A 22,353-nucleotide genomic window follows, 5' to 3' on the forward strand; every position below is an offset into this window, starting at 1 on the left:
GGGTGATCTTATAGAGGTCGATAAAATAATATGGGGCATAGATCAGTTAGTCAATATCTTTTCCTGAATGTAGAGGAGTCTAACTAGAGGGCATAGTTTTAAGGTGAGAGGGGAGAGATACAAAAGAGTCCAGAGGGGCAGTTTTTGCACACAGAGGAAAGTGTCTGGAACAAACTACCAGAGGTAGTAGTAGAGCTGGGTACAATTTTGTCTTTTAAAAAGCATTAGACCGTTATGTGGGTAAGATGGGTATAAAGTGATGTGGCCAAACACAGGCAATTGGAACTAGGTTTGCTTTTTAAAAAAAATAGGCGGCATGGACAAGTTGTGCTGAAGGGCCTGTTTCTATGCTGCAAACCTCCATGATTCTTTGCCAATAGTTAACAGCCATATAATAAATTCTAATTGTGCAAAATAAAGAAATTAAAGGAGAATCTAAGTAAAGCCACGTTGTTCCCCAGATTTCTTTTTGAAACCAGCAGGAAATTTATCCCAAGTAAAAAGTCACTTTAACAATTGCAATTTGACCAGAAACAAACTGATGTCTTTATTGCAGTATATGTGCAATCAAAAAATGGCATTTTAATTCAGCATTTTAAAATTAAGTCAATACTATTTTAATTGAAAGGAACACCATCTCAAAATGTTTCCAAACAAAAACACCAATGTGTAAATACCTCGCTGCAGAATGATATAATCTTGATAAAAAGAACACTTCTGGATACATGGTTGCTTAGGGAAGTGTCAAGGAAGTTGTGCATCATTCTGACAAGCTAATTAATTTTAACACAATGTATGTGGCTTTGGTGTGCGGACAAATTTTTCAAAGATAATGTCCCATTAACATCCCACTTCATAGCACTAAAAATGACTAAACAATTAACTTGATTGTACAAAGAGCAAAGCAAACATTTGTCAAAACAAACAGGTTTCCATTGCAACTTTAATTTCTAGCTTACTTGCTCCATTCAGGGAAATGCAGTACGCATACATTTAATTACTGCCAAACAACATTGAGACAAATAAAATTGCACTCTTTCATACACTGTAAATTTGGCAAACAGAATTTTAAAAATATCTCACGAGACATAACTCGCATTCAATTTTGGCTTAACAATCAATATTTTCAATGAATTTCTGTGCTGAATTAATGTAGATCTATGGAAGCAAAACTAAAATAAGTATCCTTTTGGTCTTAAAAGGATGATAGTAACTTTTGTAAATGTAAGTTTAAAGAAATTATGTAATTCTTTAGTGGTAAGCTTCAGTGAATTAACATTAAAGTCAAAGTCAGAACAAGTTGCCGCAACAGCTTTATTTGCTTTACCATATTTCAATACAGATCAGAGAAATATGAACATGGGTGAAATAATACAAAGGCATACTGAAAATAGTCAAAGCATGCTGCGTGAAAATATATTGGGAATGGTACCTCACAAAAGTAGTGACATGAGTCCACGTGGTTGTATGACTGACCAGTCATTTTTCAGCTTGAAGTTATTAAGTAGCTATCACTTAAACAGTTGAGCTTAGAGCAAATAGATGAGTGAAATGTTGAAAAATGCTGGATTAATTGACAGCTTGATACATTTTTTAAACTAACTGCTATTCGGTTATCTAAACAAGTTACAGTTCCCTGCATCAGTACTTTAGTTATTACAAAGCCATTAAAGTGTTTACCAGTCCAAGGAGAGCTTGAAAAACCCAAAGCTAAACAAATTTTTTTGAATCATGGAATCCAAAAAATATTTAGGTGAGAGCTAATTTTGATTAATTCTGGCAGAGTCAAACACTAAATCATCCCATACTCCCCATCTCCAAAAAAAATTGTATATTGAGATTAACAGAAGCCGTGAAAAGCCTAATTGTACAGTACACATTTTTAAAAAACCAAGGCAAACAATACTGTAGCATACCACTATTAAATTATCCCTATGGTATTGGGTGACATGACATTTTTATCCCCTCCCGATCAATTCTGATGACACCCAAATCTTACTGGGAGTTGAGTTCCAGACACATCAAGATGTCATTCTTCACATACAAGTCCAAACAAAATACACTTGTTTAGCCCTCAGTCAAAAAGTTCCAATCACGGACAGCAACACCGTAAGCTTAACCTAACCTCAACAGGTTCATTTTCCAGTAGTGGATAGTGAATGACAATTACAAGTGGAAACCTTGATTGATTTTCACCCTTCCTATTCCAGGGCACATGGGCAAATTGTCATGGCCCAACTGCTGTTGTAGCCAAGGTCAGTTCGGCTAAGAGAATAAACCATATATCGAGCCTAGGATCCTCTGACCTGTATGGTTTATTGCTACACCGCATGGTGCATTTGCCCACAAGGCCAGTGGGGAAAGCCAATCTGAAATAGCCGGAAGATTCAACGATTGAATCATACTTAAAAAAGAACGGCTTTGTAGAGCTGCTTGAATTTAAACATGAAATTGATCTTGAAAGTTTTTGTCTCTACTAGCTGGATATAAGCAACAGTTTATAGACATGATATGGCAGTTGCTAAACATCAAATCAGAAAACAAAGATGTAATTTTAACACTAAAAACAAACTCCATACCACTTTTCTAAATAGTGTACCCTTTAGAGAGTTTTTTTAAAAATATGGAAGCTGGGATGTACTGCATATACATAAAACAGTCACATTATGAACATTACAATACAAACAAGCTTAATTTCTTTAGAAAACACAAGTAAATGTTAAAGATGGACAAGGTCAATGACAAAAAGCAGGGTACATCTTTATATGGTCATTCTATAACCTTTTTAATGCATCATCAATGTCAGGAATCATTTCCTTCAGTTGATTCCATTGGTCTGGTAATAAAGAGATTCCTAAATTTGGGTAGAAAGGGGGAAAAAAAAACAGCATATCGAATGACAATGGGAATTAAAGCTTACCAACGGTTATAAATAAACATTTTATAGAACTGTTCACTTTTTCTCCTCGCAGGGTATAGTCAACAAAACCACTCACTCTACAGTAACCTGTTATAAGTAGTCATTATTTATCTATGAACATCAATAGGCATTGCCAGGCTTTTTGAAAGGTCCCATACAACAGTCAGATTGCATCCCCAAATGAAGTTGCACACCAATTCACCCCAGCCCCCGGCTGAATAATTATTTGTAATGTTAATAGTTATTTGCAGTAATATCTATTGGTCAGCACAATTCAACTACTTACTAATCTATTGGGGAGCAGAACTCTTCTCTTTCCACTCTCCTATGACTTCTACTCCTTTCTCCCAACCATAGGGGAAGGAAACAAGTTGCATTTGGGTAACAGACAATTATAAACAGGTCTTCTACAATGCTCCCTCCTCACTCCAAATGGGCAATTGTTGGAAAAGCTACATCTAACCATTCAATGAAGCATAAACATGTTTATAAATCAATACAATGTTCAATGGAAAGGATAGCAACAACAGCCATCAAGAAAACTGACAAGTTAAAATTTCTGTGTATTTCCTTTAAGATTCTCACATTTTTGTCACATCTCAGGAAACATGACTAAACTCCAAAACAACAACCATGCTATTTGCAGCTTGCACCATACGATCAATAAGATCATAACAAATAGGTGGTCATTTGGCCCTTTGAGACTGCCCCACCATTCAATAAGATCATGGTTAGTTGGATTGTGGCCTTAACTCCACTTTCCTATCCATCCCTTAACCCTTGACATCCTTGTAGATGAAAAATCTAACTCACATCTTGAATATATTCAGAGGCTCAGCCTCCATTGCTCTCTAGTGAAGAGAATTCTGAAGACCAACCCTCAAAATAAATTCTTTCTCATCTCCACTCTAAATGGAAGAATCCTTGGATTTAAACTGTGCACCCTCAGCATCCACCCCATGAAGCCCCCTCAGAACCTTATTTCAATAAAATCATCCTTCATTCTTCTAAACTGCAATAAGTACAGGTGCAACCTGCTCAACCTTTCCTTATTAGGCAAATTCCTTAATCTCAGTCAACCTTGTGAACCTTCTCTGAAACACTTCCAATGCACATACATCCCTCCATAAGGGAAGTACTCAAGACATGTTCTCACCAATGCCCTGTACAGCTAGAGCAAGACTTTCCTACTTTTATATAACACCTTGCAATAAATCAATTTTAAGTGGAGAAGATTCACCAATATTTATTTATTCAAATTTAGACTGTACTTAAAAATGGTTTGAATACTACCAAATACACTTTACTTTGGTAACTGATGCCTCGAAGTTAGCAAGTGATTAGCAAAAGAACCTGAGGCGACAAAAGGTTTTTTTAAAAAAAAATACAGCAAGTGGTTAGGATTTGGAGTGAACAAAATGATAAAGTGGTGGATGGATTCAATAGTTGATGTCCAAAAGGAACTGGAAAAATGCCCGAGGGTGAAAAAAACTGTAGGGATATGGGATCAAAGTGGAGGAAAACAAATGACTTGATTGCTCTACGAATAAGCTGAAATAGCAGATCAAATGGTCACTATAGTTATTCTATAACATCTGCAACTTGAAGTTATTTTTCTTGAGGAAAGGGGACCAACACACAAAAATCATTGAATCTCTACAGTGAAGGCAGGCATTCGGTCCAGCAACTCTGCACAGACTGCCTTAGAGTACTTTAACCTACACACACTCCCCGCGATCTCACCTGTTTACCAAGGGGCAATTTACCATGACCAATCCACCTAACCTGTGCACCTCTTGACTGTGGGAGGAAACCAGAGCATCCAGAGGAAACCTACACACAGGAAGAATATGCAGTTTGCACAATCACCCAGGGCCGGAACAGAACCCAGGTTCCTGGTGCTGTGAGGCAGCAGTGCTAACTACTTTGTTACCATGAAATAGTTAACTTTAGTACCCTACGCCCTCAACCCCTGGCCCCACACAGGACTCAAAACATTTTGCGCATGATGTTCATTGAAGAATTCCACTGTTCGCACTTATTAGCATCAAAAGACCAGTCCAGAGTGGCAGTGGTATCACTCCAGATGTTTTGTCACTAATGCCCTTGGATTTTTTATTTCCAAGCATGTAGTGAAATAAAATATTACTTAAAAAACTCAGCTGCCCATCACTCCAGTTTGACATTTTTTTCCCCCCATGAGCCACATCACCCAATAATACTAATTTGCACCCTCAATCTTGTTTTCCCAACATGTGTACAATAATCCTAAAATATTTACCTTTCTTTCCAGGCTTCATTTCACCATCTTGGTTCATCCAGTACTCTCTGACATCAATTAGAACTTTGCCTTTGAATTCACGCACACTAACGTATCTCATCTTGCCAATCTGTCAATAAATATTATGAAAGTCCATATTGTTAGCATACTACAAAACTATGTAGTCAATGCATAAGCGACCCATAGGTACAAAATAGATTAGAAGATTGAGGAAACAGTGCCTTAGTGGTAACACCATTGAACTAGCAATCCAGGGGCTCAGGTGACATGGGTCAAATCCCACCACAGCAGCTGGTGGAAGTTAAATGTAATGAACAAATCTGGAACTGAAAGTTAGTCTCAGCAAGGGTGACCATGAAACTATTGAGAATCATAAAAACTCATTTGGTTCTTAATGTTCTTTAGGGAGGGAAATCTGTCACCTTTACCTGGTCTGGCCTATGAATGATTCAATACCCACAGCAATGTGTTTGACTCTTAACTGCCCTCTGCAATGATCTAAGCCATATCATGGGCAATTAAGGATGGGCAACAAATGTTGGCCTTGCCAGTCATGCCCATATCCTATGAAAAAAAATTACAATTTGGTTGTAAATAGAGGTCTATCTTACTCCTAATGCCTTGTATCGTATAGATGAAAGCAGTTACACCCAGAACACCTGCTACTTTGATGTTGCAATAAATGTTACAATGCTTTTAAAAAAAGGAGACAACATGGACTCTTACAATTGAGTCTCTATCCTGACAGTATTTGGAGTTTACGGTTTATTCCTCATCATCAGTTGTATTTGCAGAAAAGCCATCATCAAAATATCTATCAGTGGAACTATTTTGATTGTGTTACCTGCTTGTTTGGGTGGATAGCAATATTCACCTGCTGCCATTAATACTCCTGGATTGGTGAACCGGTTTGGTTACATAAGAAATAGGAGCAAGAGTAGGCTATCTAGCCCTTCGAGCCTGCCCTGCCATTCAATAAGATCATGGCTGATCTGAAAGTGGTTCAGTTCCACTTACCCACTGCTCCCCATAACCCTTAATTCCCCTATTGATCAGAAATCTATCTACCTGTGACTTAAACATATTCAACGTGGTAGCCTCCACCACTTCAATGGGCAGAGAATTCCAGAGATTCACTACCCTCTGAGAGGAGAAGTTCCTCCTCAACTCTGTTCTAAACTGACTCCCCCTTATTTTGAGGCTGTGTCCTCTAGTTCTTGTTTCCTTTCTAAGTGGAAAGAATCTCTGCCTCGACCCTATCGAGCCCCTTCATTATCTTATATGTCTCTATAAGATCCCCCCTCAGCCGTTTAAACTCCAACGAGTACAGGCCCAATCTACTCAATCTCTCCTCATAAGCTAACCCCCTCATCTCCGGTATCAACCTGGTGAACCTTCTCTGTATTTCCTTCCAAGGCCAATATATCCTTTCGCAAATAAGGGGACCAAAATTGCACACAGTACTCCAGTTGCGTCTCACCAGTACCTTGTACAATTGCAGCAAGACCTCCCTGCTTTTATATTCCACCCCCCTCGCAATAAAGGCCAACATTCCATTTGTCTTCTTGATCACCTGCTGCACCTGCAAACTGAGTTCTTGCGATTCACGCACAAGGACCCCCAGGTCCCTCTGCACAGTAGCATGTTGTAATTTATCACCATTTAAATAAGTCCATTTTACTATTATTCCTTCAAAGTGGATAACCTCTCACTTGCCAACGTTATACTCCATCTGCTGGATCCTCGCCCACTCACTCAGCCTATCCAAATCTCTCTGCAGACTTTCCGCGTCCTCCACGCAATTTGCTTTCCCACTCATCAGCAAACTTTGTTAACCTACACTCAGTCCCCTTCTCCAGATCGTCTATGTATATGGTAAACATTTGAGGCCCTGGCACCGATCCCTGCGGCATGCCACTAGTCACCAAATGCCAACCAGAAAAGCACCCATTTATTTCAACTCTCTGCTTCCTGTTAGCCAATCCTCAATCCATGCCAACACTTTACTCCCAATTCCGTGTCCCTTCTTAACCTTCTGCAGCAACCTTTTGTGAGGCACCTTATCGAACACCTTCTGGAACTCTAAAAACACATCCACCAGTTCCCTTCTGCCAACCGCACTCGTTACATCTTTATAAAAATCCAGTAAATTCGTCAAACACGACTTTCCCTTCATGAATCCATGCTGCGTCTGCTTGATTGAACCATTCTGTTCTAGCTGTCCTGCTTTTTCTTCTTTAATGGTGGATTCCAGCATTTTCCCAGCTACGGACATTAAGCTAACCAGCCAGTAGTTAGCCGCCTTTTGTCTATTTCCTTTTTCAAACAGCGGCGTCACATCAGCTGTTTTCCAATCAGCCGGCACTTCCCCAGAATCCAGCGAATTTTGATAAATTACTACTAATGCATCTGCTATTACTTGTGCCATTCCTTTCAGTACCCTGGGATGCATTCCATCCCAGAATAGCCCAAAATAATTTTGGAGATTTTGCTCAGGAATTATCAGTTTATGACTTGGACAGTCAGTTTTACCTTCTTGCCCGTTCTTTGGATATACAGGACTTAGCCTATATGTGAGTTCAGTCAATATAGTTACAATGGGACATTCATCAACAATTACTAGCAGGCATATTCAGAATAAAGATTGAACGTGATTATATTAAAAGTATAACATATTATTCATATTGTCATGAGACAGGTTAGTTTTACCCTTCTGATGGATACTATTCATACTGACTGATTTGACTGTTAAAATACCATAAAGTGAAATTGTACGGCACAGAAAGAGACCATTCAACCCATCGAGTCTTTATCATCTCTCTGCAGAGCAATCTGCTTAATCCCACACTCTCACTCATTCCCTGCAAGTTTGTTTCCTACAAGGGCCTGTTCAATTTCCTTTTGAAACCATTATTTTTGCTTCTAACACCCTCATGGCCAATGAGTTCCTTCAAGTGATTTTGTTTCATTGTACTAGTTTGGTGATTATTCTTCTTTTGTTTGTCGATCCCAACATGGATTGGAATAAAAATAAATTAAATTAATGCCAATTCCCTAATTAACACACCTCAGTGAAAATAATCTGTATAATATTAGCAATATTCACCTTCGCGTGAAATTCCTTGTCCAAATAAAAGTAATTTCAAAACTTTATTAATACTGCAAAGTAAAATTGAAATCATTCATCAAGGATTTTTTCCATGTTAGAGATGCATTCAGCGCGCTCAGCAAACTACTTCAACTCACTGCTGTTACTTACAGTAGTGATTTCTACTCCACTTACCATAAAAGTTTTAATAATCATTGGCATTAACAAACTATTTACAATGCTGGCAGTTATGTTTTGTTTATTTTTTCTTTTAGAAAAAGCTGAAGGATATTCAAGTTTTGTTTTTATTTTGTCTACCATAGCCAGTTGAATTGCCAGAATATATGGAGGTAAAATTAACTATTGTTCTTTGTTCATCAAATAAAGTCCAACTTCAGGAAAGAGAACATTCTACTCCAATCATTCATTTTCAAAATAATGGCCAACGACAGAAAATAAATTCCTCCATCATTTGTCTGGAGCAGCATTTATTGCCCATCCCCGAGGATATTTAAGAGTCAACTACCTTGCTGTGGGTCTGGCGTCACAAGTAAAGCATTACCCTGGGTCTCTGGGTTACTGGTCTAGTGACATTACAACTACGCCATTGCCTCCCCTAAAGCACTCAAAAGAGAGAAAAAAACTATTATTTGAAAATAATTTGCAAAGTTATGAGGAGAAGCCAGGAGAACGAAAAGAGATTCAGATTTAGTGCAGACACAATGGGCCGAATGGCCTCCTTCTGCAATGTAACAATTGTGACTGTGATGTTTGAAAAGTTCCTTCTATACTTGTGCAAGTTGAGAGTTCAGTCTAACCTTTCACTTACTGAAAAGACAAGGAGGACAATGGTCTTCACCAGCAAGGCAATGTAGTGACGCATAACATAGGTCAAATCAACTTCTTTCAGGCAGCGCTAAGATACCTCCCAAAAACAACAACTTCATTGGAATTGTTCAAATCCATTTGAGTGTACCAAAATGTTCAAATGGATATTTGGATCTGCTTGTGCTTTTATGATTAGAGATTGGAAGGTAGGTGTCTGCACAATGTCCAATACACACCAAACTGACTTCGAACTATATAACTGTACTATAATGGACATGAAGGAACTAAGCATATTCACAGATCTATTAAAACATTGGATTGATTGAAAACAGCAAACACACATCAATAGTGCAGGAAATACTAGATTCAATTGGTATGGATGAGTCACAACTGTACCAATTCAGTTGCTTTAATATGCAAATAGCAATCCTCATGGGTATTTGGTCAAAGTAGTTACTATCTTGGTTATCAATACACAAAAACCAACAGTCAACTGCCATTCTTAGAAGTTATTTGATCAGGTTAGCCAACCCTCTTTCACAATGATTCCTAAACTTAAAAAAAATTCAGTCAATACTGGATAGTCAAGTAAATATGGGACTCTGGATTTTAAAACCACAAAAATTATGCCACAAAATAAGGCCATCGTATCTGTGTCGACCTGCCTTCTTTAACAGCTACAGTCCCTAAGGTAGGTACACTCAAGTGCTGTTAGGAAGGGAATTCCAGGATTTTGACCCAGCAACAGTGAAGGAACAGTGGTAATTTCCAAGTCAGCTCGGTGAGTGACATGAAGGAAACCTCCAAGTGATGGTGTTCTCGGGCATCTGCTGCCCTTGTCCTTCTAGATGGTAGTGGTCTGGTTTGGAAGTGCTGCCAAAAAAACTTCAGTTCCATTACTCTCCTGGCTTGGTGGCACAGTGGTTAGCACTGTTGCCTCACAGTGCCAGAGACCCGGGTTCAATTCCTGACCTGGGTCACTGTCTGTGCGGCACAATCTCCCCGTGTCTATGTGAGTTTCCTCTGGGTACTCCAGTTTCCTCCCAGTCAAAAAGACATGCTTGTTAGGTGCACTGTCCATGCTAAATTCGCCTTTAGTGTAGCCGAACAGGTGTCGGAGTGTGGCAATTAGAGGATTTTCACAGTAACTCTACTGCAGTGCCTACTTGTGACAATAATAAAATAAACTTTAAACTTCTGCCTTATAATGGTGGACAGGTTTAGGGGAATCAGGTGAGTTACTTGCCACAAGGTTCCTAGCATTTGACCTGATCTGGTAGCCATTTTCTGAAATGGTTTGATCGAGATATTCAAAAGGGAATTGGACTGCTATCTGCAAAGAATGAATGTGCAAGGTTACAGGGATAAGGCAGGGAAGTGGGACAAGAAAGAATGCTCCTTCAGAGAGCCAGTGCAGACTCGAAGGGCTGAATGATTTTCAGTGCTGTGAAGTTTCCTCGGTACTCGCTTCAGAGCAATTATGTTCTTCCTATAATGTAGTGACCAGAACTGTACAAGAAGTTCCAACTGTGGCCTAACCAGCTTTTTATACAATTCTAGCATTACATCCCGCTTTTATATTCAATTCCTCATCCAATAAGGAAATGTCTTCATTTGCTTCCTTTACCATCTTATCCAATTGTTCCACCACTTTCAGGGACCCACGCGTCTGCCACTTCCTCTACCCTGCTGAATATCCTCCTGTTTACTGTGTATTCGCTAGCATTGTTTTCCCTCCCAAATGCATCACCCCACCTTTTCCAGATTGAATTCCATTTGCTTGTCTACCATCCAAATCATTAATATTCTGGAGACAGCAGCTATCTTCTTCATTTTCAACTACACAGTCATTTTTGTCTCATTTGCAAGTTTCCCAATCATGCCTGCCACGTTAAACCCAATATTTATATGTACAGCAAACAACCCAACACTGAGCCCTATGGAATGCCACTGGAAACTGCTTTCAAAAACAAAGAAAATTACAGCACAGGAACAGGTCCTTCGGCCCTCCAAGCCTGCACCGACCATGCTGCCCAACTGAACTAAAACTCACGGCCCTTCTGAGGACCATATCTCTTTATTCCCATCCTATTCATGTATTTATCCGGACGTTCCTTAAAACTCACTATGGTATTTGCTTCCACTATCTCCCCCAACAGCGAGTTCCAGGCACCCACCACCCTCTGTGTAAAAAAACCTTACCTCGTACATCTCCTTTAAACCTTGCCCCTTGCACCTTAAACCTGTGCCCCCAGTAAGTGACTCTTCCACCCTGGGAAAAAGCTTCTGACTATCCACTCTGTCCACTTCCCTCATAATCTTGTAGACTTCTATCAGGTCGCCCCTCAATCTCCGTCATTCCAGTGAAAGTAAACCATGTTTCTCCAACCTGTCCTCATAGCTGATGCCCTCCATACCAGGCAAAATCCTGGTAAATCTTTTCTGTACCCTCTCCAAAGCCATCCTTCTGGTAGTGTGGCGACCAGAATTGAATATATTCCAACTGCGGCCTAACTAAGGTTCTATAAAGCTGCAACATGACTTACCAATTTTTAAACTCAATGTCCCAGCTGATGAAGGCAAGCATGCCATACGCCTTCTTGACTACTTTCAGTCACCTGTGTGCCTGTACACCCAGATCCCTCTGCCTAATAATACTCTTAAGGGTTCAGCCATTTATTGTAAAATTCCTATCTGCATTAGACCTTGTAAATTAGTTACCTCAGGTTTGTCCTCACATTTATCAACTCTTTATTCTCTGTCACTGAGCCAATTTTGGATCCAACTTGTCACTTTTCCCTGTAACCTGTAGGATTTCAACTTGTCCAACCAGTGTCCCATGTGGGAACTTGTCAAATGTCTTGATAAAATCCATGTTGTCAACATCCGCTACACTACCTTCTTCAATCTTTGTTACTTCCGGAAAAAAATTACATTAAAATGGTAAGATGAGATCTTCCTCTAACAAACCCATGCGGATTTCTCTAATCAATGCATACCTTTTTAAGTGACAGTTTATCCAAACTGTCAGAATTGATAATTCACCCACTACTGAACTCAGACTGACCAACCTATAATATTCTGGCCTATTCTTCACATGCTGATTAAATAATGTTACAACATTCACAGACCTCCAAGCTTCTGGCACCTTGCCTGTATCTAGCAAGAATTTGAAAATGATCCTCAGAATATCTGCTATTTCCTCCTGGTTTCTTTTATTAGCATGGAATACAATCCATTCAGCCCTGGTGATTTACCCATCTTCAAGGATGTCAGTCCCTCCAGTACATCCTCTCTCAATGATTATTACATCAAATATTTCATCCCCCTCTTTAACTAGAACGTCAGCATCATTCCACTCCTTGAAGGGAGGACAATTATTCATTAAGAACTCTGCACACATCTTCTGCATCAATGCACAAGTTACCATGTACATCTTCATTTGCTCTTAATGTACAGCTAAAGCATCTTTGGTTTTCTTTGATTTTTACCTGCCAATATTTTTCATATCCTCCTTTCGCCTAATTTCTTTTTCTCACTTCACCTTATGGGCTTCCTATACTCCTCCAGGCTTTCTACAGTATTTTATGACTGTCCTTATTTTCTGCTTTATCTTGCCCTGCATGTTTCTGGGTAACTAGCTGACACTATTTGGTGGTCCTAGCTCTTTTCTTTGTGGGGACATGCCTACACTGTGCCTGCAGAATGTCATTTTTGAATGCCTCCCATCGCTTTGACACTGATTTCCCTTCTAGTTGTATCCAGTCAACTTAGTTCGCCTCTCAGCTTTGTAAAATTTGTCTTTCCCCAATTTAGAACTTTTACTGCTGCTCCATCTTTATCTTCTGTCGTAACGATGTTGAATCTAACTATATTATGGTCAGTCTCCAAAAGGTACCCACCCCACCCACCGTTACTTCATCCACTCGCCCAGTTTCATTTCCAAGGACTAAATCTAGAATTGCAACCCTCTCATTGTGCTTGTTATGCACCTGCTAAAAATGTTCTCTTGAACGCAGTTCAAGAATTTTGCGACCTGTGTCCTTCACACTGGTCTTATCCCAACTGATATTAGGGTAATTCAAGTCTCCAACTATCACTGCGCTTCTAACTCGTTTCCACTAGTTGGGGTTCTTTTGCAAACAGCTAGTAATGCGGCTGCACATTTTTTTTTAAACTTCTGAGCTTAACTCATATAGCTTCATTTGATTTTCTTTAGTAGCATATCATCCCTCCTCACAGCTATTATTGATTAATCAGTAATTCTATACCCGAATAAATTTACTCTCTATCCTACCTGAAAACTCCATATCCAAGATGTTGAATGCCATTTTTGCTCCTTTGAGCCAAATTTGCATTAAAGCAATACCATGTTGATACCAGAGTTGAGGGGGTTGAGCTATGAGGAGAGGCTGAATAAACTAGGCTTGTACTCGTTAGAGTTTAGAAGAATGAGGGGAGATCTCATTGAGACGTATAAGATGATGAATGGGATGGATAGGATAGAGGTGGAGAGACTCTTCCCGCTCAGAAAGGACAGTAGGACTAGGGGGCACAGCCTCCAGATAAAGGGGGGGGCGATTTAGAACGGAGTTGAGGAGGAACTTCTTCACTCAAAGGGTGGTGAATCTCTGGAATTCTCTGCCCGTTGAAGTGGTGGAGGCTGCCTCGCTAAATATTTTTAAGACGCGGGTTGATGGGTTTTTGATAAGCGAGGGGATTAAGGGTTATGGGGAGAGGGCGGGAATGTGGAACTGAGCCACGACAGATCAGCCATGATCTTATTGAATGGCAGGGCAGGCTCAAAGGGCTAGATGGCCTACTCCTGCTCCTATTTCTTATGTTCTTATGTTGCCACATGTTTATGCCCTGAGCTCACTGGCTTTATTTGTTATACCCCTTGCATTTATATATATACTTTTTAAATACTGCAAATTTCTTCCTAACTTTCTAACCTGTCCTCCTTCTGTCTTTCAGAGTCACTTACTATTTTTCTATCTCGCACTCCCTGCTCTGAATTTGCCGTCAGGTTTCTATCCACCTGCCAATCTAATTTAAACCCTCCCCAACAACATTAACAATCTTCTTGTGAGGATATTTACATTAGTCCTGTTCCGGTGTAGACCATCCTGCTTGTATAGATCCCACCTACCCCAGAACCGATCCCAATGCTTCAAAAATCTGATGCCTTGCAGCTTACAAGAGCTTTCTAGTCACTTGGGCTGGGAGTAATTCTGAGATTAAAAAGGTCCTGATTTTCAATCCCCTTCCTAACTTGACAGAAGATGGCCTTGACAAGACCAGTTCTTCAAACTGAGTACACTGTCGGATCCAGATCTTTGTTACATCATAGCAGTGTCCCAAAGATGACTACTGGCCAACTTCTGGGCAGTCACCTCAATTAGCTCCCGCAGCCAAGGGAAATACTTCCTCTCCTTCCCGATCCGCTGTGAATCAAAACATCAAGCATATACACCATACAACATGATGCCACTGACAGAATTCATTTTCTGGGTCTTTTTAAAACCAAAAGTCAGTCTTTAACAAACCAGTATTTATCATGAACAACATAAATTTTCAAAAAAGCTAGCATAATTGAAGTCATACACTTATGAACAATGCTGCAACTGAACCAATATACCTGAAATAGGTTATCATCTTTGTCACTCTTAGTGCATTTTGCACCCCCAGAACTTTCTCCACTCTTTTGCTTTTTAGCTGGTTTCTCTACTGGCGCTGACTTCTTTCTCTTAGCCTGTAAAACAAACCAAGGAATTTATTACAGAAATTAACCCTTCAATAAATGAAATGGAAAAGGAGAGGCAAAGAGAGAAGAGATCAGAATACAAAAGTAATATTTATCTTGTTACCAAGTTTCCTATTTTGGGTTCACTTTGAAAGATTAATCAAATTCTGTAAGCCGATTATAAAATAGTATTTACTGCATTAATTCAAGTCTTTGTTACTTTTGTTTTCAATCACTGTACTAAAATTCCAGAATGAACCAGAATTACTTTTACAATTCTTACCAAAATAACAATTGACCTACAATCGCAGATCACTCTGACTTCTGAATAGAGTACAGCGAAATTGGCAATTGTACAGAGTGAATGTAGGTCAGATGATTAATAAACATCTAAATTTTGGAGACAGAAATTAACTAGAACTAGTTTATGTACACAGCGTTATCATATCCACTAATACTTGCACTACACTGAATCACATGCATAACGCATACATAGAAAAAAACTTCTACATCCCGTTACCCCGTATTCAATAGGCTACTCCGTATTCAACCTTAACCATATCACCTCCAGCAGGAATAAATAAAATAGGATGCATTTTAAGTCATGTTACATAATGTACCTTCATCTGCATTATATAGCAACCGTTTCAAATGGTGCTAAAGTCATGCAGAATGCACATTAACCAGAAATACAGATCATGATTAGATGAGGAGATTAAAAAATATGGACCCTAATTTTTCAATAATAACGGCAAAACTGTGAGCAGTCACTGTAAATACTCCTCCGAACTATCAGCAACATCTGGAGTCTGCAACCATTTCAGAGTCATAGAGGTTTACAGCATGGAAACAGGCCCTTCAGCCCAACTTGTCTGTGCCGCCATTCTTTTTCTTAAACCCCTAAACTAATCCCAATTGCCCAATTTGGCTCATATCCCTCTATACCTATTTTACCCAAGTAACTGTCTAAATGCTTTTTGAAAGGCAAAATTGTACCCGCCTCTACAACCATCTCTGACAGCTTGTTCCAGACACTCACCACCTGTGTGAAAACAAAATTGCCCCTCTGGACACTTTTCTATCTCTCCCCTCTCACCTCAAGTCTGTGCACTCTAATTTTAGACTCCCCTACCTTTGGGAAAAGATATTGATTATCTAGCTGATCTGCGCCCCTCAATATTTTATAGGGGTCTATAAGATCACCCCTCAGCCTTCTACACTCCAGAGAAAATAGTCCCAATCTCAAAAAAGTCTCAATCATTGGTTGTTTATCATGCTTGGTGATACTGTTGCTGGATGCTACAGATTCCATTGACTTGGTAGCAGATCCAAATTGATGTCAGGAAAATGGAAATTCATGCCACAGGAGGAGCTGGGTTATGGTCGGCAGCTTTGCTCGAGGTCAGCAATGAGCATCATGGAACATGAAAATTTGCTGACAGCCAGGAGGAAGATAGAATACTTTTTGATCATCCCTCCAGAGCCCCATGAAAAATCAACTGGTTGACAAACTTCATTTGCAGATGTCAGTCTGGAGGCAAGAATTGTTTTCAAATTTAGTACAGCACTGAAGAAATTGTAATAAGAATATTTTACTTGATAGGAAAGATCTGTTTTGAATTGAACTTATCTCACCTATATTCAGTGTTAACATTTAATGGCTTAGCAGTGATGGCATTTTAAATTCAAAAGATAGGTAAGCATCATTCTGTAGGGTGTATTTGAGCCTGTCTGCTTTATAATCATGGAAATCAAAAATGGAGAATCTTTCTTCTGTTAAGTAATTTAGGTGTTTTTAATGTTAATAACCTCAAATCAGTACTATTAAGACCACACAGATATGCTTTTAAAATAACATTCAACGGTATATTTTGCCTTACCTTTTGATCAACCTCACTATCCGATTCGCTATCTGAGCTTGTAGAAACAACTTCCCTTGACTTAGGCATCTAGGGATATTTTTTAAAAAAAGCCATTTTAAATCACATTTCCAAGAGATCTGAAGGAAAGATTCATTAACACGAGAAAAATACAAAATCCTTGCATGTATTACAAGACATTTGATAGAGATAAATCTGTTTTCAGTTTCATGTCTAAATAAAGCAACATAAAACTCATATGCAGGAGTGTGTTTATGACAACACACGTTCTTCTCCACACCAATTTGCCTGCAAAAATATCTAACATTTATATAGTACAGTACATTTAATATAGAAAATTAGTAGAGACCGAATCCAAAACCCTTCGGTCAAAAAAGACAGATGTTAAGAAAACCTTCAGTTTCAATTTGCCATCTTCATTCTTAAATGTTGCCTCTTTCAGGAAATTGCACTGAACATTCTCAAGACTGTGTCAAAAGATTGGGCGAGACAGTCTCAAATGTTTAACGCAAGTAATTGGACGCAGAGTGGCAATTTAAGGAAGGTATGGCCCAGAGTTTGGTCCAATTTATGCAGCCTGTTACCATAGGAGAGCCTCCTCATTCTAGAAACCAATATAGTGAGTTTTCACAGTACTGCTTGCAATGCAAATGCATCCTTCCTCAGATACGGAAACCAAAACTGCTCACAGTACTCATGGTGATCATATTAAGGGCCTAAAAAAAAATCAAGACATCTATTTTTATACTCCAATCCCCTTGTGATAAAGGCCAACATGCCCTTTGACTTCCTATTAACTTGCTGTATCTGCAGGTTGCATTTCCTTTACCAGTACACCCAAGTATCACTGAACATCAGTATTTAAATTTCACACCTCTTCAAAAATATTCTGCTTTTCTATTCTTACTACCAAAATGAATATCCCAGTTTCTCACATTATACGCCATTTGCTACTTCATTGCCAACTTACTTAAAACAGTGCATATCTCTTTGCTTAATTTGCATTGTTAACAATTCAGTATTAGTTGGCAAACTTAAGGTACATTACTTTGCTTCTGTATCATGAATATTGAATGCAAGTAACTAGAGCCCCAGCACCAATCCTTGCAGTGCACTACTCATTAAAACCCAACATCGCAAACTTTTGCATGTTTGCAAAAGGGTCCTTGATTAAGTGACTAGATAAATCATTTTCTGGCTGCTGAAAAGGAATGCTGACCTGGATGTCAAAAGAATGCCCTGCTCTCCTTTGAGCAACATTGCAAGATCTTTTCTGTCTATCTCAATGTACAGGTTGAGCCATAGTTTTAACATTTCACATGAAAGGAACTTTTTATAGTTCAACAATTCCCTCAGTACTGCACTGAGATGCTCACCCAAGACTGATGCAGCCACTAGGCAAATAGGCAGTCACCTCAGGCAAATTGGAGGGTGTGGGGCTGCTGGTGGCAGCATAAGCTGAATGAGCTGTTCACGTATCTACGTAAGTAATCTAACTAACTTCAAAATTGGAAATGAAGGGACCAAATCTACTGATGAATATCCACATATAGTAAAGTCCAACAGCTTCTTCCTGATCCACTCACCTGATGAAGCAGCAGCGCTCAGAAAGCTCACGATTCCAAATAAAAAGTTAAAGTTTATTTATTAGTCACAAGTATCTTACATTCACACTGCAATGAAGTTATTGTGAAAATCCCCTAGTCACCACATTCCGGGTACACTGAGCGAGAATTTAGCATGGCCAACGTACCTAACCAGCATGTCTGTGGACAGGGGGAGGAAACTGGATCACCGGTAGGAAACCCATGCAGACACAAGGAGAAAATGCATACTCTACACAGACAGTGACCCAAGCCAGGAATCAAACCCAGATCTCTGGCACTGTGAAGAAACAGTGCTCAGCACTGTGCCACCCTGTGGGATTTTAACCTGGTGTTGCAAGAGTTCTTAGTGTGCCCACCCCAGTCCAACACATCTTTACATCATGGTATCCACATATAGACATATACAGATTTCCATGTATTTGCTTTGCAGCCTTTCCCAAAATTTATATTTATAATTCAGTTTATGCAAGTTTTACAAATTTGTAGTTACATTATCTCAAAACTGCAATCTAATTCTAGTTCATTTGATGGTGGTTTAGTCCACTCGATCAGAATAATTATTCATTGCATAAGTTGCACATAATCATCCAGCTCGAAGAACACAGTATTCCATCATGTGAACCATATTACACATTATAATGTACATTTCTTCCAGTCCTTGAAATGTGCAGAACAATGAGATGATATGCACAATCAGAATCATATTCTCCTTTTTCGTGTAAAAGCCTGTAAATGCAGAATGTTTGTTATTCAATACTGATGAATGATATTCATTTTCCGAAGTTAATGAGCAAGGCTGAACGTTCACCTGGGGGCGCCCAATACTTAGACTTGCCCTGATTAGCCTGCACCATGTCCGCAAATTCCTGACCGGGCTGGCCCTCCCTCCCCTCTCCGATGCCAGCGTGAGGAGGCAAGGACAGGAAAGAGCTCACTCACATGCCTCAGTCTAACACAGCTAGACAGGGAAACGCGTGTGACAAGCTTCACTCTGGGAGCAATCGAACCACTGTCGGGCAACGCATGGCTTTTTTTTGCGAGTGTATTGCAAACGACTGGTAGGGAAGCATTTTTTTTAAAAAGAAAACCCCTCTCCAAAACTTCATTTAACAGAATCGTTTGGCAATCTGAAAGTCCAGGTTTCCAAAATATCAGTGTGAATTTTTGTAATTATTGCTTTAAAAGAAGCCTGGTGTCTGATTAACTAGCCAGAATCATTTGTAGACAGTGAACGTAAGCAGGTTAATCTGGTTTTTTTAAAGTGATTTGTGATGTAAAATAGTGGCAATCCGGTGTATAGTTCCCTGGCCTGTGTCAGGGAGCGTGAAGAGGGTGCTGCCATGCTGTGTGCTCCACTCTGGCTGCGGCTCCCATTTTATTTGCAGCCCAGAGGGACACAACGCACTTGGTGCAGCAGCAGGAGGAGGAAGTCCGGCCCCTGGCGAGCTCTGATCGGCGGATCCCACCCAGCAACCCGCCCCGGCCGCCCTCTGATTGGCGGATCGCACCCAGCAACCCGCCCCGGCCGCCCGCTGATTGGTGGATCGCACGCAGCAGCCCGCCCGACCTCGTTGGGCCGGCCATTAAAAGGGAGCGCCGGCTTCCTCCCCGAGGCGAACAAATAAAAGATTATTTTTTTCCAAAAATGCGCTGAATTCCACTACGGAGGGGGTTGGGATAATAAGAGAGGAAAGGACAAAAAAAACCGAGCCTCCTGTCCGATCTGAATGTTAGAAATACCTACATTGACAGAGTACGGTGTTTGCTACTGCTCCCTCGCTCTCAGCTTCTCTCCTCCCGATTCTTCCCCAACCGACACCGCTCGCGGTCTCCCCCTCGCGGGCTGCTGGGTACGCGTCACTTCCGCTGCTCGCCCCTGGAATGCTGGGAGTTGGAGTCCACAACCCACGTGTCTCTGGCAGACAAAGAATGTCACTGTGGTTTGCTTCTTCACTCTCTGTCCAAGGCCGCAAAGTACTTGAGTGGTGTGGGCCAGCATGAGTTAATCACTAAGCAGTATGTTGCATTCACCATGAACTACCACAGCAAATGGTAAAGGTGTATAAAATAACGAGTCTCACAACACCAGGTTAAAGTTCAATAGGTTATTTGGTAGCAAAATTGACATGGTAGCACAATGGTTAGCACTGCTACTTCACAGCTCCAGGGACCTGGGTTCAATTCCCAGCTTGGGAATCTGTGTGGAGTTTGCACATTCTGCTTCTGTCTGTGTGGATTTCCTCTGGCTGATGAGTGTCTGGAATGAGCTGTCAGAGGTAGTTGTAGAGGAGGGTACAATTTTAATTTTATCTTTTAAAAAGTGTTTAGATAGTTACATGGGTAAGTTTGGGATAGAGAGATATGGGCCAAATGCAGGCAGTTGGGAGTAACTGAATGGTTAAAAGTTGGGTGGCATGGTAAAGTTGGACTGAAGGGCCTGTTTCCATGCCCTTCTAAATTTGAATGCGCCAGAGGGTTTGCAGCAATGACATATTTCCCCAGGGTTCAGGGAGTGATAGACTACACACATGTTACCACTAAAGGTTCCAGCTGACCAGCCCTGTACATTTATAAACAGGAAAGACTATCACTCAGAACCAAAGGATCGTTGTTTCAGGATAAATAGTAAACCTTTTAGAACTGAGGTGAGGAGAAATTTCTTCACCCAGAGAGTGGTGGGTCTGTGGAATTTGCTACCACAGAAAATAGTTGAGGCCAAAATGTGTGATTTCAAGAAAAAATTAGATATAGTTCTAGGGGCTAAAGGGATATGGGAGGAAGTGGGATGAGGATACTGATTTTGTTGATCAGACATGATCAAAATGAAGGCAGAGCTGGCTCAAAGGACCAAATGGCCTACTCCTATTTTCTATGTTACTACTTTCTAAATGTACAACTAGTATGTGACCATCAAAGAGTTATACAGGTCTGTGCAAGGTACTTGGGCAACGGCTACGACTCATACATTCTCAAGAACTCCCAGGTGCCAGATATGTTTACAGGATCTGACGTCCTGGATGGATGACTGCCAGGTGATAAAGGCTACCCTTGGGAAAAAAAAGGCTCATACTCCAACAATGGTTGCCAAGATAGAAAATGTTACAGTTTATTTATTGGTCACAAATAAGGCTTACATTAACACTGCAATGAAATTGCTGTGAAATTCCCCTAGTCGCCACACTCCAGTGCCTGTTTGGGTCAATCCATCTAACCAGCATATCTTTCAGTCTGTGGGAGGAAACCCATGCAAATACATGGAGAGTGTGCAAACTCCACACAGCCAATGGCCCAAGGTGGAAATTGAACCTAGGTGCCCAGCGCTGCGAGGCAACAGTGCTAACCACTGTGTCACAATGCTGCCCTGAAACAGAGAAGAGGTATGACAACTGCCACAGCACAACCAGGACTATCAAGGAGCATTATTAGGTCAGGAGGAGCTTTATTTCATCCAGACTGTTACTAATGGCCAGTACACTCTTTGCACTCTCCTCAACCTTGCACTTCAGAGAAGAGATGCTTGGAGGAAGAGAAACAACAAGAAAGCAGTTAATCTTCTGATGATGAGATCAATGAGAATATGGGAAAACCACCCAACTGAGAAGTGCAAGATTCTGCACCGTAACTTATTGATGTTTGTGAGATATGACAGGTTTTAATAATGATGTAAAGATGCCGGCATTGAACTGGGGTAAACACAGTAAGAAGTCTCACAACACCAGGTTAAAGTCCAACCAGTTTATTTGATAGTAATCTCACAAGCTTTCAGAAACGGTGTTCCTTTGTCAGGTGTGTGGAAGCGATGTTCATCCGTTGTCGTAGCGTCTGCATGGTCTCCCCAGTGTACCATGCTTCGGGACACCATGTCCCGAGGCATGGTACACTGGGGAGACCATGCAGACCCTACGACAACGGATGAATGAACATTGCTCGACAATCACCAGGCAAGACCGTTCCCTTCCTGTTGGCGAACACTTCAGCGGTCACGGGCATTTGGTCTCTGATC

General features: G+C 40.4%; 1 protein-coding gene across 1 annotated transcript; it reads right to left on the reverse strand.

Moving 5' to 3' along the window:
* Positions 1 to 1,284: 1,284 nt before the first annotated feature.
* On the reverse strand, positions 1,285 to 20,196 carry sub1a (SUB1 regulator of transcription a). Its single transcript, XM_080215566.1, has 5 exons — positions 20,095 to 20,196; positions 16,744 to 16,812; positions 14,759 to 14,872; positions 5,202 to 5,310; positions 1,285 to 2,854 (listed from the first exon to the last, which is right to left on the reverse strand). The coding sequence occupies exons 2-5, from the start codon at positions 16,810 to 16,812 to the stop codon at positions 2,775 to 2,777; spliced, it is 372 nt and encodes a 123-aa protein (XP_080071692.1). The 5' UTR covers positions 20,095 to 20,196; the 3' UTR covers positions 1,285 to 2,774.
* Positions 20,197 to 22,353: the final 2,157 nt, after the last annotated feature.

Source organism: Carcharhinus amblyrhynchos, chromosome 1, assembly GCF_965287045.1.
Source record: "Carcharhinus amblyrhynchos chromosome 1, sCarAmb.v2.hapA, whole genome shotgun sequence".
NCBI lineage: Eukaryota > Metazoa > Chordata > Chondrichthyes > Carcharhiniformes > Carcharhinidae > Carcharhinus > Carcharhinus amblyrhynchos.